General features: G+C 36.0%; 1 protein-coding gene across 2 annotated transcripts in view; it reads right to left on the reverse strand.

The window, feature by feature from the left end:
- The window catches only part of ST18 (ST18 C2H2C-type zinc finger transcription factor), a 122546-nt gene that overhangs the window by 59308 nt on the left and 37240 nt on the right, over positions 1 to 25998 (reverse strand). For both annotated transcript variants that reach the window (XM_045845035.1, XM_045845036.1), the window contains one exon: positions 5711 to 5910. In XM_045845035.1, coding sequence (XP_045700991.1) covers positions 5711 to 5910 — 200 coding nt within the window. The remainder of the gene's footprint in view (positions 1 to 5710; positions 5911 to 25998) is intronic.

The following is a 25998-nucleotide window of genomic DNA, read 5'->3' on the forward strand; positions in this document are numbered from 1 at the left end:
ATGTTGCTTTCAATGAACACTATAACAAAAAAAGAGGAAGGAGGAGGACCATTTCTGTGTCTCAAAAGGCAGGGTGGGGGATGGGCAACACAAAATAATAAGCCACCTTGAAGACTGCTACAGACACCAAGAGAAGTGCATTCTGTGCTAATAAACATCTTTGGAGGAAAGGTAGAGCCATCCACTGTGAGGGCTGTGGACAAGGGTGTCTGTGCAGAAAACAATGAGCCTTTTTTTGGCTCATTTAATTTTTTTAATAAACATTGTCTCTCACAAGGACACTCAAAAATACATCTCCATCATCTTCCTTTCTGGTAATTATCTCTCTAAATCAACACTGGACTGCCAGGATCAAGTAAATATTGCCATAGTAACTAAAAGCATTTTTGGATGAAGGGAAGAATTTAGTCACAACACTAGCCCCTTTAAATAATGCTGATTATAGGGTGCAGTCTTTTGTTGGGATCTATTCAACATAAACTGAAAAATTTAACATTTTACTTCCTAGAAAAGAGGCTGGATAAACAAGCACATAATATTTGATAGGATGGTCTATCCTCTCCTGGATTCATATCAGAGGAACTCCAGGTTTAAATAATATATTAAACATAGTCTAAAATGCAAATGAAGTTTTTCTCAGTATCACGGTTGGTGATTAAGAGAAAGTGTAAAGGGTTATGATAATTTTAAAGTATTATGAACTACAGAAAACAAATAAAAAGCATTTTCAGTGAATATGCTCAATTCATTGAACTATTCTCTCACTCCACTTAACTACCCACATGTGTACAATAATGATTTATAGACATTATACCTAATTATGCATATTTGGGCTGTGGTAGAGTGCTAACAAAAGCTCTAGAAAGCAACAATTACCTCTGTTGCTTAGCTACATAGTTTAAAATATTCCTATTAAGTGCAGATCACCAGAGAGGCAGGAGTGACAAAAATGCACATGTGCACAACAATGCACTTCACTGTGTTGCTGCCAACTGCTAGCATTTTGGGTCATTTCCAGTTTACATAATTGCTTGGTTCAACTGTTTGTTATATGCTAAAAGAAAATATTTATTAATTATTCTTCAGAAAAAGAGGAGTCCTGCCGATAGCCGTGCCTACATGCATCGCAAGCAATAGTTTCCAGGGATGGTCTGCAAACCAACTTTCTACATACCCCTCCGGCTTTCACTGTAATTATATGGGGAAAAAAAGTTGAGTGAGCTTTCTAACTGGACAGATCTGGACAGATGAGACACTTGTTTCTTCTAGCTTTGTAACAGGCTGCCTAGTTTTTTCATGCTGGTGTGTTTCTATTTTCCCTGGTGGACTAGTGACTTTTGTGCTTTTGCCAATGAAATCACTAAAAGATTTCAGAGCCACCTAGGTTTGAGCCACCTTTAAGTCAGAGCCACCTAGGTTAGATTCTGTGCCTGGCACTCGTCTCTGTTCAAACTACACAGGGCCCTTAACATTTCTGATCTTGGCATCCTTAACTCGTACAGTGAGGCACACTGTAGATGTCACACTGTAGACATCACACAGGAGCACATGGAAAGCAGGTGACACCCAACAGGTATTCAGTAAATGATGCCTCTCTTCCTCCTTCACGAGATACTATTTTAGATGATAGCAAAGGCAAAGAATACACAGGGCCCACCACATAAATGAGGCAGGGCTTATTTTTTATTTAGAATTAAGTAGTGAAACTAAGCCCTTGTGAAAAGGTACAATATGCAGTGTAAAGAAAATTCAGCCTGGTTAACACCCACACCGCACATGCTATGGCAAAGTTCGCCAACTGCCCTGATAAACGGCACAATGTGGAGGGAAACCTTTATGGGTATGAGGTCCAGAGACTGGGGAGGTGTGGCCAGCTCCCCTCCAGCTGCCTGAGTGACCTTATCAGGACCATGTCTTGTGAGTCTTGTGACCTTAGCTTTCCTTATCTTTAGAATGAGGATAATCCAATGATTGGATTCAGTGATCCAATGATGGGATGATCCTAGGACAATAAACTGATATATTTTGGCATGGTATTCAATTCTGTATTTTGTTTAATCTTCACAATAACTACAACAAAGGTACCTTCTATTCAACTTCACAGAAGGGAAACTATGGTTCTAAAGAGCTAAGGGCATATTCGATCACACAGCTAGCCAGTAGGGGCCTGAGATCTAGGACCAGGGCCATGACCTCCCAGCTTCATGCTTGTCCCTCTGTAACAAGCTACCCCCAGATTCCACAGCCTAGTAATGTCATATATCACAGTTGACATTTATACAGAAACCCTGAGGAGAAACTGTTCAGAATACTAGCAGCCTATTATTTTCTCAGGTTTGAATAGTTTCAAGAATGAATTTATAGAGGGGATATTAGGTAACTGACAACAAAAAAACAGACTCCAAAATTATAAATAAAAATATATGAAAACGAATATAAGAATAAAACAAAAACTAGCAAATAACTTCACTTCTACTTTCATAATACCACAAAAATATAGGTCAGGACATTTCTAGGTTGCACTTCCAGGAGCGGTCAGAGAGTTGGACAGTTACCAAGGACAGCCCTTTCTGGGTCCTGAGTACATTTCACAATGTGGTGACGGTTGAAGGGGCTAGAGCTGGGACAGTTTCTTGTAGAGTGAAAAACATAAACATTTTTGCCTGATGTGTAAAAGTTCACATTTGTTTATTTATTTTAAACCAAAGTCTCTACCCTGAGGTACTGGCAATCCTAGAAGCTGTATGCTAATAGATTCTTGCACATAAGTCAACTCCCTTGCATCAAAACACCTAAACAAAGGAAATCCTTTGAAAACTTCAACACATTTGTGTTAGACTCTTTAAGTGTAACTGGATTTTATTATCATTGTATTTTTGTTCTGTTTCTATAACTAAGTTACTTTTATAAGTAAATTAGTTTTCTAGGCCTCTTTAATATACAAATGTTGCTGGAAAGAAGTCTTAGAAAAATAAATTTGTCTTTTAACATTCTAAAATTGGAGTGGCTTTTCTCTTATTTGCTATTTGTTGAGAGATAACATATGTTAAAAGTCTTATCTCAGCCCCTTGCACTCCTGTAACTGATAGATTTCCTGGAATCATAAGTGGGGGATTCCACAGTGGGTTAAACTCACTTTGAGCTGACCCTTCTTTCCTTGTCTGCATTGGGAAAGTGTATGCTTGTCCCACCAACTGGTAGTTTTCTCCATGCTCCAGTGAAGAAGGTGTATCTGTACAGTTTTGTCCATGGCCCTCAATATCTACTTGCAGCTCTTTGAAAAATAGCCAGTTGAGGGAATGGGGTGTAGTTTTGCCATTAAATGGATACAAGCTCATGATTTGAGCTCTCATGAGCTTTATACACTCTCTTCATTATCTGAACTGCCTAATGATGATGCAACTGAGCACACACCTGGCCAGGTAAAGAACCTGGGGTACCAGGAGTCGATTAGATGAGAGATGAAAAGCCCTTACACTGCCTTTGGGCCCTGCTTTAGCTCTCTTTCCTTCTGGAGGGTGAGGAGTAACTTCCTCAAAGGATTCAAGATAACTTAGAGTTTTGCTCTTTTGACCAAAGAGAGAAGCACCTGTGACCTGCCATTTCTGGAAATGTTCATTTAATGTTGGAGGAACTTTGCCCAGTCTGATTTCTAAAGGTAGTCAGAGCTTTGAGAGAATTAGATTATGAAGGATGGTTAGCTGGGAAATAATTATTTTGCTTGTTTTTTAATTGTTTTGTAATTATGTCCTTTTTAATATTTTTAAGCTGCATTATCTTAAAAAGTAAATCTCTTTGGTCCTTAATGATCATATCTGTAAAATTTTGTTCATAATCATGCATATATCATGTCACTGTTGGGTAGATTAAATTATATAGTTTATGTGCCTGGAATATATTAAAAATTCAAAAATGATGGCCACTGCTGCTAGAATTTCAGGGTATTCATTGTTATTAGTGGTGGCTCCAGTACTAAATATAAATACTAGGTAACATTTTTGAACTTGAAAATAGATGCCCAGTACTGTTTATAAGTGAAATTTTAGCTGAGTACATTTTGACAATATATTTTCTTGGTTAATATTAAGCATCTACATTGATCACACAAATATAATAGAATCAGTGGACAGATACAGTTCAAGTCTAACCACACTGATTCAAAGACTTTCTAGAGTCAATCTGCAATTTTCATGAATCAACAAAATTCTAACCAGCTCAAGGAAACAAAAAGAAGTCATGGATGATTATAATTTACAGATGAGCCAACAGGCTCTAAGCCATATGTTAAATATAGAAAAGTCAGAAAATTTACTTAAACATTGACACATCAGAACACAACTTTGTTTTAACTACAGAATCTCAAACTACTTGCAAGCCAAGATTACTAGAGATCTGTTGATTTTGATCTGAGATTTGTGCTCACTCAGTCAATACACTTTTAAACCTTTTCTGTTAGTACCTATTACTATAATTCCATATAGAATAGATATTTATGATCTAAAACTCATTACCTTTGGTTTATATAATATATTCTTTTCAAAAAAACTATTTATTTTGTATATTTTTATTCATATAATGTTGCATTTTGGAAAAAAGTTTATTTAATAGAACATTTACACACCTAATTTCACTTTCTAATAAGTCAAGATCTAGGTTTCCATTTATTTTTTTCATGAGTTTTTTGAGATACTTTGCATGTCCTTCAATTTCAGTCTCATGCATTAAGTGGTTGATGATATCCTGACTCCTAGAAGCACTGTGACTGTCAGGGACAATTGGGAGTAACTGACCTGGGGAGAAACATCTGAAAATTCTGAAATTGTAACTATAGATCACTTAGAATGCAAACAGCATTTAAGGAGTGACTGAAAAATTGAATTCATGAAACAATGTGTGCTTATAAGTAAATTAAAATGATTTATTTTGAAAATAATGGGCATAGTGATACATTTTCTATAACATATCATTTTTTTATGGAAGGAGATCCTGACTGACAAGTTTAGGTCCCTTCTGCAGTCTACTGTTATAAATATTTATTTTAAAAATGTTGAAAATATTAAGGTCACTGTTCACATGCATTGGTCCATGTTGTTATCACCAAGTATAAGTAAATAATTCTATATATGTTTATGAAATAAAAACAGATGTTTTATTCATGTATGTCATATCTTAAAAATCTTAAAGCTTAAATTTGTCCTTTTATTTTGAAAGGTTCCTTCAGCATTAGACATCTACCCTATTTAGGAGTCAAGGTATTCTTCAACTTTAAGGCTTAGTATCTTTTACATTCTTCAAAAGAAGGCAGAGTCCAACCCTGCATCTTGAAAATAAACTCAGAGAAAGGACTCTCTGGTGCTTGTCTTTAGACATTCCATAGTTGCACATAAAAATCAGCCCTCAATAGCCCTGACTGAGTAGCTCAGTTGGTTGGAGAATCCTCTCACACACCAAATGGTGTCAGGTTCAGTCCCCTGTCAGGGCACTACCTACTTTGCAGTTTCCATCCCCAGTCGGGGCATGTCTGGGAGGCAAGCAATGAGTGTCTCTCTCTTTCTCTCTCTCTCTAAATCAATAAATATATCCTCAAATAAGGATCAAACAAGTGAGTCCTCAAAGAATGGATTGTGAGTGAAATGAACGTTTAATTTTGTTCCTAAATTGTAACATACAAGCTGGGTGTTTCACATAAGTTTGGGCTGCTCCTTGCTACCTGTGCTAGGGTGAGCATCCATTTCCAGGAGGCCATCATCCTCCTCTGCCTCGGTCCTGGAGTCACACTCTTCCTTGCCATTCATGTTTGGACTGTAGTGTCGGGGCTTCATCAGCAAGGATTTTCTTTTGTTGACAGGAACACCCAAGGCCTGCTCTTCAGCTCTCCTCTTCTTCGCCATGGAACAATCATATGCAGCACTATAGTGATTGAGGCAAATTAAGAACACGGTAAAATAGTTTATTGTTATTTGCCTTTTGACATTCATGACGCTAATCCAAAATCTGTGGAAACCTTGGACTAAATGTTTAGGATTTCTTGTTGGCACGCTCACAAAAAACCCCAAACCAAACCAAACACACACACACACAAAAACTCCAGCTCATCCATTGAATCGACTGTGGATTCTATTTTACTGCCTATCAAAAGAGTTAAAAAAAAATCTTCCTTAATCCTGAGTAAGCATATGTTAATCTGTGCTTTGCTTGGTAGTACACTAAATACCCAGGGAGGGATGAAACAAGATTTGCACTGGTCTGCTAATCCTAAGAAACAGCTAATGTGAAAAATATACCACTGGATACAAAAAAAAATGTCCAGTATGGATAAATTGTGAGGTTTTTCAATAGTTGTTTGCTATCCAAACTGCTTATCTCTGCCAGAGTTGCACATCAACTTGAGATGCCACATCTTGAGCTTTGACTTGAAAGAAAGGAGCAGAAACCGAGAGGACAAGTTATGAACATTTCATCAACCCATTTCTAGTCACACACACAAAAGCAAAAAGATGCTGCATGGCATTCCATCTTTTGATTCTTACCCATTTGGCAAACAGAACAAACATATAAAAGGAGAAGAAATAAGATTGGATTTCACAAAAATGGACTACAATTTATTCTTACTCCTATTCTCATATGGTTTTATTTGAAAATGTTCCTGAAGGGGGCCCTTTCAAAATAGATTTCCTACATACAGCTCACTCAGAATTAATATAGATCACCCTGTGTATTGAAGTTAAGACACATATTGCCTTGGCAAGCAAGATTCAGGAAGACAAGAGGTTTTAGCAAACAGTAAGTCTATGAGAGATATTTATTAAATGTTCTAAGAATAAAAATGTAACAGCTTTAGGTAAAAATATCCAGAAGAGAGAACCCTAGACTCAAAGTAATATGGTATTACTTACTCCATCACTAAAAAATGATTAAGCACTTAGTAATAATACTAAATAGACAAAGGCCTTAAATTATCCTCTTAGAAACATCAATGCAAAGATTATGGCTGATTCATGACAATTATTTGATTATAGTCATACGAGAATCCTTGGATTTAGAAGATTAAAACTTTAGAGGAAAAAATCATGGTATTCCTTCTAAGAAAAAAGATTCTGGAAAGAAAGATTATTGAAGAGGGTTAAACATTTCTCAAAAAATAATTAAAAATTGGAGAATTTATAATTTTTCTGAGGAGGAGAACAGTGTAGATCCTAAATAAACTTATGTGTTTTCGCAAAACTTCTCTGATGAGCCCAAATTTAAAGTGACTATGTACAGAAGATAGAGCAAAAGAGAATATAACCAGATGACTATGAGAGCAAAAACATGCCTTTACAAGAAGGTTGAAGCGAACAAAAACTTCATAGCTTGGACCTACCAATTTGTTGAGGAAAACAGCCTATAACATGTGGTCATGATATAATGAGAGCAAGAACAGAGACAGAGAACTACCCTTATACTTGCCTTGTTTTTCAAGAAGATGGACCTTTCAAAGGAAGAGGGACAGAATAAACATATTGAGGGGAGATAAACTTCCTAGTTATGTAAAAAGAGCTCCACAAGTTCCTTAAAGTAGTTAAAGTGTCCAAAATTAAGTGAATTTCCAAGATGTTCAGAAAAAATATAAATAAGACCACTAATCATTATCTCAAACTAAGAAGGTTTATATAAAATGAAAGAGGGTCCTGAAAAATGTCATTCAGAAAATAACCAGGAAAAAGTGAGTGGATTCTAAAAACCAATTGAAGCATAACATTGGTATTGAGAAAGAAGCTGAGAAAGTTTATGAAGATGAAAATCTGTCAGCACTGGAAACACTGATCAAAGAAATGGGGTGAAAGAGGTGGATAAAAAGAACTGGTCAGTCAGAAATATGTAATTTCTTTCTTTGATGGTTGTAGTGATTAATGAGACTGCACATCTACTACCTGTAAGACCCTTACAAACTTTGTATTGTTAACATCATTATCTACATTTACTTATAAAGACAAATTACATTCCCCAAATCACATATCTGGTAGTTGGTGGTGCTGATATTTGAATCCCAGGCTGTAGGCCTCAAGGCTCTTGCTCTCTCCTGTGTGTTGCCAAATCAGAACAATGAATTTGGATTATTTCCATATGCATTTGACAACTGGGTGAAGCAGTACCTGGATAAGCAGCCATCTCTCTAACTGAAAAGAAGCTGCCTATCACAGGGCATTGCCCAATGCTTAGGGTGCAGATATATATGATGCTCATTAGCCCTGGAGATGCTACTGAGTTGCAGCAATGAAAAACACATTGTAAAATGTAATTAAGGCCCCAGAAGGTCCATAGTATGGAGTAGAATGAAACTAATGAAGTGATATTTAATGGCAATAAAAATCAAGTTTAGTATTTGGGTCCAAATAATAAGTGTGTAAGGATAAAGGGGAAATACAAGGTTTTATCAAAAGTACAAATTTAGCTTAAAAAAAAAAAATATATATATATATATATATTTGATACTGTGTATGAAGTTCCTTAAGTAATTAGCTGTGTAATCTGTAACAAATAATTGAACATTTTGGAAGACTAAATTCCTCATCCATCAAACAAAGATAATAATTTTGATATCACGTGTTGTAGATAAAAAAAATACATCTTCTGGTAAGGACAAAAATAGGTTGAGACAGAGCTGCTCTGACTCCCAGGTAAGAGCCCGTTGGATTCCATCCACATCAGGCTGATGTTGCTGTTGTGCAACATCACAAACTATCTCCCTGGCACACTGTGCAGATTTATGTATGCTTTTATGTCCATAAGTGCATTTTCCTTTTTTACATATTATTTATATTTACATAAATTACATTAGATTTATACATAACATTTGCTTTAAATCTCACACTCTGTGCACTTCTCCATTGCAAAGTAGCTGCGGTCCTGGCAGCATTTGGAGCTAAAATGAAAGGCTTTATAATAAATATTACCCTTTTTGTGTGTATGGAAAATGGTCCCTTTCCTAGTTTTCCCTGAGGGCACACTATTTTGGCTTTATTGTGACACTTCACTGTGACACTGCAATGAGGGAAAGCCATGCTTTACATGTCACTAAAAGAAATGCCACAAAATGCTAACATATCTTCTCAAGGTTGCCAGAAATAATTTCCACTGGGTTGTGTTTTCCCATCTGCAGAGCTCTGAAATGTTAAGGAAATAAATGAGCTCTATTATCTATATTTTTCTAGTAGATGAGAAAGAAAGAGAAAAAATACCCCTGCATTTATTGTTCTCTTCAATCACACTGTTGCTTTAAACATCCCAAGTCCTCCAGGGAACTTTATCAATGCACCAAATTGTGATTTTATTAAAATATCTTTAAAATATCTGAATTTTTACCCAAGGGAAATTTTTGGTTACACACTTGAGAAACACTTGCATTTAGAAACACAAATTTGAATTCAAAATGGTATCGCCTGTGATGACAATATATGACTGAAATTGTATTCAACAAATGATTGAAGAAAACAGATAACATTAATGATAAACTCAGTGCTGGAAGTATGTTTAGAAGTCAAATTCATTAACTTTTCAGGTTTCAGAAAAAAATACAACATATTAAGGAACTGTAAACCCCCCAAATCTGTCCAATAAGCACTGAGGGCTCCAGAACACTGTTCCAACTTATTTTCCACAGTAATAAATTCCCAGCACGAGCTTTCAGAAGATATGTAACACTTTAAAGTGTGGTAGGGGTGGAGGGATTGAGCAAAAAGGAAAAACGGCTTATGTACATGGACAACAGTATGAAAATTGCGACAGGGAAGGGAGTATATGGGGACTAAATGGTAATGGGGAAACTATAATAAAAATTTAAAAATTAAATTAAATTAAAATGTGGCTTTAGCCATGGCCAGTGTGGCTCAGCTGGTTGGGTGTTGTCCTGCAAACCAAAAGAAAGGTCACAGGTTCAATTTCTGATCAGGGCACATGCCTAGATTTCTAGTTCGGTCCCTGGGCAGGGCAATACTAAAGGCAACCAATCAATGTTTCTCTCTCACCTCCATGTTTCTCTCCCTCTCTGTTCTCCTTCCCTTCTCCTCTCTTTAAAATCAACAAGCATATCCTCAGGTAAAAATTTTTTTAAATGTGGTTTCAGCAATAAATACATTCTGAGCACTTTCTGCCAAAAGGATATAACAGAAAAATGATTTGAAGTTATTAATCCCAGAGTCCAAACAGACTATTCATGTGCTCAAATATTTCCATGGAAAATCCATAGTGGGTATTTCTACTAATTTCTTCTAACTGGACAGAACATCATAGACTGATAGAAAGGGACCAGAAAGTATGAATTTGAATTAAAAAGAAATTTAAAAGGTATGATGATTGAAAAAGAAAAACCCAAATTGTTACTTCTTATAGAGTCATGATTGTGTTTGAGGAAAACCGAAAGAATCTACATTTAAAACATTAAAATAAGGAGGTAAATTTAGTAAATATCACTTTAAAAATTATTTGAACATCTGTAAGCCAGCAATAAAAAATTATGAAAATAATTTATAAATAAAACCACTTATAATACATAGAAATAAGAACACCTAGGAATAAATATAACAAAAGATGTGTAAAATTTATACAAAACAAATGACATTTTGAGAATATTAAAAATACATAAATGGAACAATATTAAATGTTCATGGAATAAAAGATTCAAAATTATAAGATTTGAGTTCTCTCCAAATTTATCTATCAGAGTCAATGCAATTCCTCAAAAAAATTCCAAGAGTTTTTTTTCAAATTAACAAGTTAATTCTAAAATTTTTATGAAATTGTGAAGACCATCACAGGAATGGCAAAGATCATCTCAAAGGAGAACTACAACAAAGTTGGAAGAGTTATAGTTTTGGGTGTCAAAGTTTATCATAAATATGTAGCACTTAAAATTGGTTGTTATTGGGGCAAGAATAAACAAATAGACCAATGAAACAGAATAGATAGATGCTCCATCTATGAGTTTCAGAAATAAATACACATATATGTGGTCAATTTATGAAAAAGGCATCATTTGGGAAAGGGTGGTTCTTTAATGAATAGCACTAGGTCAATTGGATATATCTATCTGTGGGGTAAAAAACATTTTGACTTCTACCTTATTGTATATACAACAAAGAATTTCAGTTCAGAAGGACTATGGATTCAAAACATGCACTGTAAAACAATAATCTTCTAGAAAAAAATGTGAGACAATATCCTTATAACCTTAGCAAAGATTTCTTAAGCAGTTTACAAAAAGCAATAAGTTAAAGGAAAGGACAAATTAGAATACATTAAAATCAAAAACTTTTATTTATCAATGTATAACAACCAGTAAGTAGAACTTCCTATCAATATTCTGCTTTGATCTGTTTACACAAACATGTTCACCTTGTGAAGATTCATTGAGCTCTACTCCTATGATATGTATGTCCTTCTATTATGCCCTTCAAAACAGTTTTTGAAAGATCAGTAAGAGTGAAAAAGTAAGCCACAGGGTGGGAGAAGTTATTAGCAACTTATATATGTAGAATATATATAAATCTTCCAAATAAATAAGAAAATGGCAATCAATGTAAAAAATGGGGAAAAGATGTGGCCAGGCACATCACAACAGAGCTTACACACAAATGAAGAGGTGTTCTGGCTCTTTCATCTCCAGGGAAATGCAAAAACATGCACTGACTTCTTAGCTAATAAAGTAGTAACTGTAAGTGGAAACCTTTAAAATATCTCCCTTCTCATCACAAAAATAGTAAATCAGGTTTATATTCTGGAAGGCATGGTAAAAATTAGTGCCACCCTTAAAACTAAGAAAATGCATGCTTGGTGGTCCTTAATAATTTTCCCATTAAATTCACAAGTATGGACTCCAGTGAAATTGATCCTAGTGATCAACAGTGAACTACCACAAACTCAAACAAATAATTGTTCTTTCTGTAGCTGCTAGACTAAAATATGCAGTGTTTACTTTAGCGATTAACCGAGACTCAAATATGGGTTTTGCAATCACTAACGTGGCAAATGTGTTCTTTCTCATCCCTATCAGAGAGCAGAAGCAGGAGCAGTTAGCATTCCAATAATAATAATAATAATAATAATAATAATAATAATAATAATAATAAAAGGGTACATATCTATAGTCTTGCTGAGAACTGTGCAAATTCTGATGCTCTCCATCATAATACAGTCTAAAGAGACCTGGATAACAGGACATCCCATGAAACATCACATTGGTATACTACATTGGTGACATCATGTTAAGAAGAACAGATTAGCAAAAAAGTGTCATTTTAGAAGCTTTGGCAACACATCATTGTTCCTGAGGGTGGAAGATAAATCAACACAGATTCAGGGCAGACCATATCAGTAAAATTTTTAGAGGCTCAGTGGTCTGGGGCATTCTGGGTGTTCCCATCATAATAAAAGACAAACTATTTCATTTTACACTTTCTACCACTGAGAAGAAAGCACATGCCAGATTGACCCATTTAGGTTCTGGGGACAGTGCACTCCACACTTGGAAAAACAACTCTGACCCATGAATTGAATGATGAGGCAGGTGACCAGCTTCAAAACAGCTGCAGAGGAGGTCCTGGATACACTATGCTGGTTGGACATAAAATTTGATAGAGCACATGGTATGTTTGAAGGTATTTATAGTAAAAGGAAAAGATAACAGGTTATGGCAAGATCTAATGGAAGAATCACAACACACACCCACAGGTTTCTGGACTAAGTAAATATGCAGTAAAGAATTAGACATTACTCAATAAACAGCCCTAGTAGAGACAGAGCCTCTGGCCATGAAACCACAACTGACCATCCTGAACTGGTTTGTGTTAGATCTACCAAGTCATAATGTCCAGCAGGCCCAGAAGGAATCCATCATAAGATAAAAGGTCCAATATTGGGCTGAGAAAAGTCTAAAAAGAACAAGTAAGCTATGTGAGCAGACCCTCATAACATCCACCACTCTGATGGCAGTAACTCATGCTCAACTGCCACAAATGGACCATTTGTAGGGTTGTGAATATCAGATACAAAGGAAGAAAAAGGATGATCTTGGTAAGTGCATTGGCTCAGCATCTAAGTGCAATCTGAAAATGGTTGCAGGTCACCACTTAAGGGTGTCTCTAAAAGGAATAGAGAGAAGAAACCTTCCCAGATGGACAGAGCTATAGGACAGAGCAGGGGTGTAACTAGTCTTCCACTTTGCATGGATTGAAAAGTTGCTAAGTTTAGAAAATATATAAACTCATAAGAAAAGTGAATAGCTCAAATAGTCAGGCAGGAACAAGGAAATAAATATGTTAGCTCAAAGATAAAGGACAAGGAAGGCTGAGGAAAATGCATGTGGGTGCATATGTGAGTTAGGATCAAATGTGGAAGTCTTTGCCTTGCATGATGACACACATCAGAGAGTATATACCAAGGAATTAGCATTAAATTACTATTCAGATGGAATAGCCTGGTAAAGAGAAGTCAGCCAGCTTCTATCTTCAGCTTTCATATACTGGCACAATGGTGTCATTAAGGAGTAGCCTTAGTGGCAGGGATTGAGATGTTGAATAGGCCCAACAGCATGGGCCCCTACCAAGATTGACTTAGCTACTCTCACAGCTCAAGGTTCAATCTGCCAGCAACAGAGATAAATGTCACACACCCAATATTATACCATCCCTTCAAAAGACCAACCAGCCACTGGATCCTTTTCACTCTGAGTGGGACAGCAATTCAACTTGACTGGAACTTATATATATCCTGGATATGAATTTGTCTACCCTGACTTCAGAGACTCACATAGTACCACTATCTTAGGGCTTACAGAAGTTTATCTTACCAACAAGAATTTTCATACATCTCATTAAACAAAGGGACCCAGTTAAGAAGATCACATTGAGAACAAACTGATTGGATACACTGTTTAATACACATTCCAGAAATTGCCAGTTTGGTGGAGTAGTAGAATGACCTCCTGAAGTAATAGCTGAATTGCTACCTTGGAGATGATACCCTGACAAGATGAGGTATCTTCCTGGGAGGCAATATGTACTCTCAATCATTATATAATGCTCTATTCTGGATAGTCTGAATATATGGGTCCAAGAACTAACAGATGAAATTAGGAGTGGCTTGGTTTGCCATGACTCTCAGTAACCAACTTATACATTTCTTACCCCAAATTTTGGCTCTGTGGGTCTAAGAATCATAGTTCCCAAAGGGAGAATGCTTCCACCAGGGCACACAGTGTGAGTCCTAATAAAGTTTAAATTTGTATTGCCTTTTAGGCACTTGGGCTTCTTGTACTTAGAGATCAGTAGGCAAGGAAAAGAGTCACTATCCCTGCATGAGTAAACTGACCCCAATCATTGGGAGCAGTAAGGATGCCATTAATATTTGGGGGACAGAGAAGAATATGTTTGACACCCAAGTGATCTACTGATATATCTCCTGCTTTTTCCTGGTCCATACTTGACAACAAATCAACATGTACAGCAGCCAGAGAATCTGAAGGTCACAGTAACCAGCAGTTCAGGTCCCTCAAGGATGAAGGTCTGATTCAGGCCATCAAGTAAACCATTTAGATTAGTAGAAGTACTTGACAAGGATAGAAGGAATGAAAAGAAAATTTAGTAGACAGAGAATTTAATATACAAAGCAAGTATATATGAAGTGTGAAGGAGCACACTGTGCTGGACACTGTGGCATGCCACCACCCTCTTCCTACTTCAGGACTAAGGTATTCATTTTACCCACCTAGTGAGAGTGCGGGAAGCTAATGGATTTTAGCTGAATCCAATTCTGGAAATTGCCTTCAGTCAGAGAACTATCTACCACAAAATCATATTCCCCTGGCAGCCCAAATTCACCCTTGTCTTGAGGCAAAACAAACTCTGAAGAGCAACCCCAGCACCAAAGATCCCAGGAGGAATGTCTGAGACTTCTGTTGCAACTGCATTGCAATTCAACTTCTCCCTCTGCCCAGTCATGTTTCCCTTCTGCTAACAGGTGTTGCTCCCAGGAGGATGCACCCCTGCCCCTGCAAAAAAAATACTGTGTTAAAGTTTCTATCTTGGTCTGTTTCTCAGAGAACATAACATGGGGCAAGAACATGATGAAGTTAGCCCTGGAGGCCAAAGGCAGGTACTGGTCACTAGGCTGGAAGTGCTGATAGCTGTGAAGCTCATTCTGGACTTACAGAACTCAGATATAGCTCTTCTTGCAGTCTTTGTTCTGAGAACCTAGAGGATACACAGTCTTGGCTGTAGTTTGTGGGTTTGCTCTTGACTCCATTTGAAACAAGAAGGTGAAGACAGAACTCATTATTATCCATTCAGAAAACCAAGAGCTACTCTTTTGACTTTAAAGATCAATGGTAGAAAAACATGTTACTTTATTTGACAATATAGTATTGCTGTGACATATGATTTTCATATTGCTCCAGTAGAATATGCATTTGTGGTAAATCTTTATCATTAAATATTCAATTTTAAAAACTGAAAAAGTGACACATTTCAGTGACATTTCCAAGGAGCTTGTTATTAGCTTGTTATAATAAAAATGTATAAAATTATGAGATGATGTCTACTTGCTAAGAACTGATGATCTAACTATGGAGGGAAGGTTAACACACAAGACAACACTAGTTGACAAGAGAGGATATTAAATTTGCAATGAGTAACACAAGCAATATATGAGAGAGTAGGTAAAAAATGAAGTAGACAGGATGGACAGTAGGAGACAGTACTCCTCTTTCTGTGTTTTAACATAAGCTTCCTTTTAATGATCTAAAATACCACCCAATGAAATCTAAAACCCTAATTTTAAAAAAATGTAATGCTCTGTACCTTTTCCCCCTCTCTCCTCCTCCCACTCCCCAGGTACAGAGAATAAGTAGCATAGATGGTAGGTAGAAAATAGACAGGGGGAAGGTAAGAATAGTATGGGAAAATGTAGAAGCTAAAGAAATTATGACACATGGACATGAACTAAAGGGGGGGAATGTGGGTGGGAGAGGATGAGCAGGGTGGAGGGGAGTAAAGGGGGGGAAATGGGACAACTGTAATAGCATAATCAATAAAATATATTTTAAAAATGTAATGCTAACAATATGCCTTAGGAAATTGAGTTTTTAATATTTTCCCACTGTACATTTCACAAAATGCTTAAATCATTTCTGGTAAGAATTTAAGCAATGCATAGTCATTTTTTCATAAAACATGACATCACATTTGATGTAATGCTGTGTTCTTGCTGCAATTAGTTTTCTATTTGAAGAAGTGTTCACTTCCCTTCCTGAGACCCTCTGACCTGGAACTCTGTGCTATGGATTCCCAGATACTCTGCAACAGCTACTTGACTAAACTTTTAGGAAATTAAGAGAAAGGACCCTGTGGAAAAGTTAAAATCCCATGACCATTTGAAATGAGCCTCATGATTCCTAAGAGAGGTAGAAGCCATCACAAAGGACAAATTTACTTTTATGCAGTGAGGAGTATAGAGATACTGTTCATTTCTTGAGCACAGTCCCTGAAATTCATGAGCCAATGCTCTCACCAATGTCTCAGAATCTTGTGACAATGTTCATATTTACAGAGATATGTCAAGCTATAGTGTGCCCCATAGTAAACCTATAATTTAAAGCTTCTTCTATTACTCATGTCATAAATTCAGCCTCTAAGTTTTGCTAAGTTGTTATTGATGGTTGGTTTACTGTCAAGGAACACTGATTCCATTGGCAAGGTTATTTGATAATACCAGGTTTATAAAAGGGGAGAATTTTTTTCCCTTAAGGCCAGAGCTAATAGATGTTTTTTCCTCATTTAATTGAGATTAAGTTTTGTGAATGATAAATTAATTGCATAATATTCACAACAGTTTTTTTTAAATAAAACAGTCAAGCTCTTATATGCCACATTACAATATTACTATTACTACTACTACTAATAATAATAAAAACTTGTTCTGAATTATGTGGTAATAGTCAGGTGGAGTTAACCTCCTGCTGCTTTTTGGTGCTGGGTGAACATACCCTCCCTCCTTTGGGATGTCACTCCAGCAACATTATCAAAACACATTGCTTCTATTCCACCAGAATTTTGGCGTTTACTGTGAATATACAACTTAAACCTCTGAATTGTAATTCTTTCTCCTGGTAACCTGGAAAGTTTTACAAGAGAACAAAAACCATTTCTTGTTCATTTTGATATCTCCTGTGCACAATATAAGGCCTGTGTGTCTTAGTAACATGTTCAGTAAATGTTCATTGAAGTCGAACTCCACTCAGATGTAAACATATAAAAATGACTTCGGGGCAAACATGAGCCTAAGGAATTGCCTTTCTCCAGGAGATGCTTCTAAAAGCTATCCATTGAATGTACAAATAATGTGGTTGGACCACCCTCTTTGGAACAACAGTTCACCAGTCCCTGCAAGCTTTTGTTTCTAGTTCCCCCTACCACCGAGGGGGTGCTTTTGCAAGACAGACAAAAATGAGTCAGAAGGTAAGTTAATTGATCAATCCAAATTCTGCCCTCTATGGAGAACAGTTATGTAATTTAAAAGATAATTCAACCTTTAAAAGAACCAAGAATTTTAAGCAAGCAGCTATTTAATCATTAATTAAAATGTAAAATAATACACTGGCATTGGGAATACAGTCTAATATAATGTTTAAATTTTCTCCAATTTATATCCAAAGACAAACACTGTATCTCAGTTAAATAATGCTGGTGCTATCAAACTCCTTTTAATTGCCTATAAATTGATTAAAGAAGTCAACTAATATATTCCACAGCTTAGTCTTGCAATATATATATAGTTCATTGGCCTCTTTAGAAACATCGTATGATAGATCATAGGAATTTTGCCAAAATAATACAAGCTAAATAGATTAAGATAAAATCAGAAAATTAAAAACAGCAAAGAGATAGTCATTATAGGTTTTAGAATCAAGATACTGACACAATTCAGGAAGAAGTTGAAACAGAGGGAGGTTTGTAATTGTATGATGGTAAATTTGGCTTCATTAAATTAAAATTTTATTAAAGCCTGACTGTTATTTTAATTTATTGAGTAGTACTTCAAAACACATTCTCTTAAGTATATAAAAATAAAACCTATGTGGTCATATTAATTTTGTAAAATGGCCATATAAAACTAAAAGTATTAAAAAATTAAATATGTTATCTTATTTTGGTCATGAAAAGATACAAAAGTGAAATTCACATAGTATGAGTGTTTGCTTTGCCAAAATAATTACTATATTTGAAGAGATACTTAAAATAAACCTCACTTTTAAAAAACTTTAAAGGATTATTGCATTATCTTAGTTGATCTATGACAAGTATCTTATTACATATCCAATCTGCTAAAAAATTAAATGTGATTGAGTAATAATAGCATCTTGACAATTCAAGTTAAATGTATTTGTGAAATTTAGTTCAAAGTGACTCTTTTTCCTTTAAATAGTCAATAATCTGAACTCTTTTTTTACTTGAAGCTTGTGTTATTAACCATAAAATAATAATAACAGCTATGAAGTTTTAAAAAATACAGATGAAAATACTGCATTTTTGCATATTATGTTAGTATATAATAAGGCTTGATATTCAGTTTCTTTTTGTGTGGATTCACAGATACCTAGTTTTAGAAGAAAATAAAGTATGCCCTCCTTTAATTTTCCTAGGACAGTATTTAACATAATTTTATATAGAAATTATATTACCAACAGAAATTTTGTTAGCATATTATGCTTGCAAAAATCATTAGGTTTAAAAAAGTAAAACATTAATGCATCCCTAGTAGGATATTGGAAGTTTTTCCTTTCTTCCCCACCATTGCCTAAGGCTGGGTCTATAAGACTGCACAGTGGGCCAGAGTACCTCCTGCTTCCTGTAGGAGAGAAAGCCATGCTGTATCAGCTTTTTCTGGGAGGAAAGGGTTAGGGCCCAAACCTCAAACTTGAAAGAAAAAGAAATACTGAATACAAATATCTTCATATTGTTTTCAAAGCAACTCATGAATGATGCAGAAAACCTTAATTTACCCTGCCATTTAGTCAACATCCTATTTTATTTGGTCTGGCAAATAATGACCTTCTATATGTCATTAACTTTGCACCTTACTTACACTTCTAGTATTTGTACGTGTGCTTGGGGTTCCCTAGAGGTCAGAGCATATTTGTTGTGATCACCTGGACCTTGTGCAAGCACTTCCTACTGTTGGAGGAACAGCAGAATCCTTTCATGCATACTTTTTAAGAAAGAAGAATAACTTCATCATAAAACTTAAAGATTGGAGTGAATTGCAGCTATCTGCTAATCAGAATGAGAACTTGAAGTTTCAGTGGAGGTTGTTGAATAGAATGCAGAACCACTATCCAGCCACTGGCACAATCCCATTTCAAAAATTTTCTTTCAGCTCTCATTTTTGAATAGGGACATTAGAATGGAGTAAGTATCAGTGATTATAAAATACACATAAAAAACCCCCTCTGCTCTAAATTACTTTTGAACACAGTAACAAAGGTAGTTAATTTTTAATTCATGATCATGTGAATAACTCAGGATCATTTGAATTAGACAACTCAGAGGGAGAAAAAGTTTACTGTGAACAACTTATAGGAATTTATCTCTGTTCTGTACCATATCCAAATCTATCAAATACCAAGTTCCTATTATTTTTATGATGTAGACACATCCTTATTAATGAAAATGGCTCCATTCTTTCACAAAATAAAAATTATTAACTAACGAAAAGCATTAAATAACTAAAATCATTAACTAACTTATAGGGGGTTGGAGCTTTTTTGTTACTGTGGGTCAATCATTCCCAGAAACACTCAAACCAAGGCCACATAAATAAAATCAAGTTAATTTAGTAGGGCTTCAAATCAAGATCAGGAAACACAAAGGTCTAATTATTACTACAATGAATAAAGTATAGGTATCTTTCTATTTTCTAGTATGAACATTTATTTTTCTTTTGTAGCAGGCTTTAGACAGTTATTAAGAATGACAGAGAATGGAGCTTAACATAATTTTAAACTTTTAAAGTAAGAATTAAATATTTACACATGCAGTTGATAATATCTTGCATATTAGAAAATAATATAGTGGCTTCTTTGAAATTTACTAATTCTAGGTGAAATGCATATATAGTTTTATCAGGTGTCATTTATATATATTATTTATTATTAGTAGTAGTGGTATTAATATTATTATTTTATCCTCACCCAAGGGTATTTTTTCATTGTTTTTAGAGTGAAAGGAAGGGAGAGAGAGGAACATTGATGTGAGAGAGAAACATCGATCAGTTGCCTCCCTTACATGCCCTGACCAGGAATCAAACCCACAACCTAGGTATGTTCCCTGACCTTGAACTGAACTCACCACCCTTTGATTACAAGAAGACACTCTAACTGAGCCTCACCAGCCAGGGCTATATTTGTATTATTTGATGGAGAAGCATGTTATTTTTGTCATCCAGAATAGATTTCATTAATGTTGACCTTTTCATTATTCGCTGGTTTCTTTTTCTGACAATTTCTGTTGTGGTTTCTACTATAGATACTTCTCAATGCTCAAAAGAATGTTTTTTCCCAATTTCAAGTAAGGATATTTACTTGTATGAACATTTAGTCAGTATGAACATTTAGAGTAGAAATTTGCTTAAGAAAAGATAGTATAAAAGAAGGGAAAGGGGAGATAGAGGGAAGAAATGTATGGGATTAAAGAAGTCAGAATGAAGGAAGCCAGAGAGGAAAGAAAAAAGAAAGGAAACAGTGTGAGTGTGGTGGGAAGGGCACAATTAGATAGTCAAAGACAAGCAGGACACTGTGATCAACTTATCGAGGGAAGGACTAGGAGACACAGACAGAGCAATATGAAGTAAAGATATGCCCACTGAGGGAAAAAAAAAACGAAACATGTGCATATGCAAACACAAAGGTAGAACTTCATCAAGCAATCTGATATAGTATTTTTTTTGGCTTTTAAAATTACTATGACAACACATTTACTTGAGGCAGATATAGGGCCCATAAATCTAGGTTGCTTTCTTAATTCCCTGAACTAAAAAAGTAAAAAGCTACATATATAGACAAAGGCTATATATGAAAAATAATGATCTGATACTTGCAATGCTTCCATTTATCCTTCTCACCTTCACCAAAACATTACGAATCATTTCACAGAACTTGCTGCCATACTGGTGTAATATTTAAAAGGGGGATCTTTTGTTAGCCAGTGTTACCTCAATAAATTCAATAAAAAGGAAAAATAAAATTAAAAAATTAAAATAAAGGGAGGATCAAGTATTGAAATAGTGAAGTGTGTACCGACCGAGAAGTCACCTACTTGATATATAATTGTAACTATATGTATATAAATGTATGTGTAATATCTCTCTATGTATGTGTAGTATAAGTACTATATACTTAGTACTTATTTAGTACTATATACTGTGTACTTACTGTACACACAGTAAGCTATGAAATGTTTTAGCAACCAGGTACCCTACTGAATCAGAAATAACTTGCTTTTAAAAGCTGTGCTTGATTTAGAAACACTCAACTTAAAATGAAGCCAAAAAGTTCTATACCTCCCTTCCTGTAACCCAATCCCTTCTATGTGCACACCTGTGCTTCCCTTTCTATCCACCAACAGCTTTTGAAAATGTACTCCTTGCCCACCTCTCTTAGCCTCATCAAGTCAGATAGGCTTGGCCCCAACATGGTTCTGCTGTCTTCTAATGCAGCAAGTTGGCCACCTTCCTGGGCCACTCATGGAATACCACTATATTTTCATTCACCTTTGGGGGTAGAAGTGAGTGATTATTTTGCCAGTGTGTGCATTCTAGTGTAATATTCCTTCATGTAAACTTTTTAAAAATTCATATTCTCATTCAGGATATTATACAGCAGTGCTTTCATGAGAACACCTAAGCAACTAGAAACACCGTTCTAAGCCAGAGTTGACTTATCTAAACCAGGTGGACAGCAGCACATGTTGCTAATCCTATAAAATATTGCAATGGTTTCCACAGTTCTTAAGACACAGACAGTGATTCAGGGAATAGAAGGACTCAAGATGTTCATTTGACTATTTGAGCTGGGTGGACTTCTGTGAGTTATCTTGTAAACATTATTTATAAGGGTATTTCCGTGGATAATAGGGATCATGAGGTTAAAAGCCTGTTTGCAGGCTTGGTCTACAGATTTGTCAGGAAATGTTCTTGCATATGTTTTAAATATAGAAATAAAGTGAACATTAAAGCTTAATTTTTTAAAGCACAAAACCATAACATTGAAGACATTTGGATCTCAGAAAATAAGTTTTCTTTTGATTCATGGTTTTTCACTGCTTTTGAAAATGTGAGGCAATCTAAGAATCCTGAAACACCAATTCAAAAGAACCTATGCACCCCAATGTTCATAGCAGCACTATTTATAATAGCCAAGTGCTAGAAACAGCCTAAGTGCCCATCAGTAAATAAGTGGATCAAAAAACTGGTACATTTACACAATGGAATAACATGCAACAGCAAGAAAGAACTCCTACCCTTTGTGACAGCATGGGTAGAACTGCAAGTATTATGTATGCTAAGTGAAATAAACCAGGCAGTGAAAGACATATCATATAACCTCACCTATAAGTGGAACCTAATCAACAAAACAAACAAGTGAACAAAATAGAACCAGAGATATGGAAATAAAGAACAAACTGACAGTGACCAGAAGGGAGGGGGGATGATGGAGGAAAGAAGTGGAAGGGTAGTCAAGGAACATGTATGAAGGACCCATGGACAAAGACAATAGAGGGGAGGACTGCATGTGGGAGGTAGGGAGTGGTTAGGACAGGGGAGAGTAATAGGAGAAAAATGGGGACAACTGAAATTGAACAATATTTTTAGTTATATATTTTATTACATATTTTATTTATATTTTATTATTTATATATAAAAATAAAAATATTGTTCAATTACAGTTGTCCTCATATGCATGTATGTATACATACATATACATCTTGCTAAGGGTAGGCAAATGAAAATGGGTTTGAAGTAATGGAGGAAATTCACCTTCGTATACATAAAGGGACAGTCTCTGTTCTTTATCTATCCTCCCTTGCTTGGCCCCATGCCCCAGCCACTCAAATGCATAGCAGGCCAAGAACTAGGCTACTGAAAGAGTTTCCCATTCAATCTCATTTAATTCATCTTTACAAATGCCCATAGGAGTTCCTTAGAAGGATAAATTCTAATCCTTCCTGAGGTCAAGCTGCCAGCCAGAATTAACTGCTCATTCCATTGTTCCCTGCTACATAAATCTACCTTACAGGAATTAAAACATTGTGTTTTCATGACCTTTAGGTCATTACCTATCAAGAATTGTGATTTTCTGTCTTATTCCAGACAGAATCTTCTATAATACTCAGAACACATTTATGCAAATTTTTTTCTTTATTTTTATTGTTTACACTATTACAGATGTCACCATTCCCCACCACTTGCCCACCTTCCCCCAGCCCCCACTGTTTCCCTCTGTCTATCACCACACTGTTGTCTGTGTCCATGTTCTTTGACAAATCCCTTTACCTTCTTTCAGCCAGTATCCCCCTCCACTTCAATCTCTTCCATGTATCCATGCCTCTGTTTCTATTTTGTTTATGAATTTATTTTGTTCATTAGATTTTACATATAACTGAGATCATATGGTATTTGTCTTTCTCTGACCAGTTTATTTCACTTAGCATAGTAATCTCCAGGTCCATCACAAAAGGTAAGATTCCCTTCTTTTTCACTGCTGCAGAGTATTTCATTGTGTAAGTGTACCACAACTTTCTTATCCACTCATCTACTGATGAGCACTTGGACTGCTTCCATATCTCAACTATTGTAAATAACACTGCTATGAATTTAGGGGTACATATATTCTTTTGAATCGGTGTTTCCAGATTCTTAAGATATATTCCTAGAAGTTCGATTGCTGGGTGAAAAGGCTTACATTTTTAATTTTTGAGGAAACGTCATACTGTTTTCCACAGTGTGGAAAACTAGTGGCTAGACTAGTCTGCATTCCCACCAACAGTACATTAGGGTTCCTTTTTCTCTACATCCTCACCAGCAGTTTCTTTACTTATTCGTGATAGCCATTCTTGACAGGTGTAAGATATCTCATTGTCATTTCAATTTGCATTGCAAGATCCACCTATGCTGCCACCATCTTGAATACCATGAACTGAAAAGTACAATCCTTTTGATATACCTCTTACAGAAAAATCTTGGAAGTTAGGTTATAGTCGTACTATAGGAGATTCAAATTTGAAACTGAACCATTCTTCTCTCGCTAAGTCCAGGTCTCATCAAGGGCCGCTGGTCTGGCCTCCTGGTGATCCCTGGTAAGCCCACTGCCTGCTCTCACAGGCACATCTTGGCACCCTTCTCCCTGGTATTCAGCAGCACACTGACTGCATTGACTTTCACTCACTTGCTCATGCATGCACTTGCAACTTTTTTTATATCAGTCCCTATATGCATCAGATATTATTATAGATACTGTGGATATTATCAATGAAATAAAAGGTAACAATTCCTGCTTTCAGAAAGCTTACATTGCCATGAAAGGAGACAGATTAGAAATAAGGTAATTATTTTTAAAGTGATTTTCTTTACTAAGAATACAGAAAACTAAAAATGAGGGCTTGGAATTTTAAAAGCTAAGGTCAGGGAAGGCCTTGCTCATTTGAGGCAAGTGAGGGAGAGAGGCATGCAGCTATGTGGGAAGTAGTGTTCTAGGCAAAGGGCTAAGGCATTGGCAGGTCTGGTCCAGGGAGGGGCTCTGTGTGCTAGAGGCAATGAAGAGATCAGAGAGACCAGGCCAGAGTAGGATCTTTTTTTCTTTTCCTTTAAAAAAAGGGAAAACCAATGGAAGGTACTGGGAAATGTTAAATGTAGTCATTATGGCTGCCTGTGGAGCAAAAGGAAAGGGGCACAGGACAGAGGCAGGGAAATCAGTAAGGAAGTTACTACATTAATTCAAGTGAGTAATGATGGTTTGGGAGCATAGAAATAGTAATGCAGGAAGTGAGAAATGGTCAAACTGTGGGTTTATCTGGAAATTTGAGCCATAAGAATGTTCAGAGTTTGCATATAGGGTACAGAGAGAGGATCAAGGATAGCTCCAAGGGTTTTGTTCTTTCTAATTTATGGACCTGAGAAAGTCTGTGGGTCTGTCCAATTTAGAGAAGATTATAATTTTAATTTTGGATATATTAAGTTTGAGATACACATTAAGAATCTATTTGCAGATGCTGACTCAAACATTGGAGATATGCTTTTGAAGTTCAGGGAAGACAGGGCTTAGTTAAATGTACATGTATGAAAAACCTGAATAAGATCACCAAGGCAAGATCACCTTTTTCAGCAAAAAGGATCAAGGGTGCACCCAGAGAGTCAATTGTTTAGAGACTTGGGAAACTAGCAATGAGAAGAGTAGGTGAGCTGGGAGAAAATCGAGAAGCACATTATGATGGGAAGTCATATTTTTTTGAAAATGACCAAGGAGAGTGGGCTTGCAAGTCTTGCATTTCAGAAACTCAGAGCTGTGATCCTACAGGACAAATGGAATGCTTTGTGTTGGCTGTCACCTATAAGGACACAGCATCCTTAGAGGGTCTAGAGCAATTATCATGAATACTTTGAGGTGTCTAGGAGTATAAAGTCTTTCTATTATCAGAGAGGTAACCTGGGAGAGCACAGTCTACTCTGTGATTCCCACACAGGGGGATTAAAGATGAAGAACAGCTTGCAGGGGCATATTGTAAATCATTTCCCTATACAACTTTCACTCCCATGGCTCTGATTTTGAATGAGTTCTGAGAGACACACTCCCCACTCCATCTTTAAGAAAAATCTCCATGTGTATCTCTCACATAGATGGAGTGAGTTCTCATACTTCAGACTGAGGATCTTGAAATAAAATCCCCAAACTATTCTTTCTTATCTACACTGCTC

Source organism: Phyllostomus hastatus, unplaced genomic scaffold (genome assembly GCF_019186645.2).
Source record: "Phyllostomus hastatus isolate PE091 unplaced genomic scaffold, TTU_PhHast_1.1 phas_contig_449, whole genome shotgun sequence".
Lineage (NCBI taxonomy): Eukaryota > Metazoa > Chordata > Mammalia > Chiroptera > Phyllostomidae > Phyllostomus > Phyllostomus hastatus.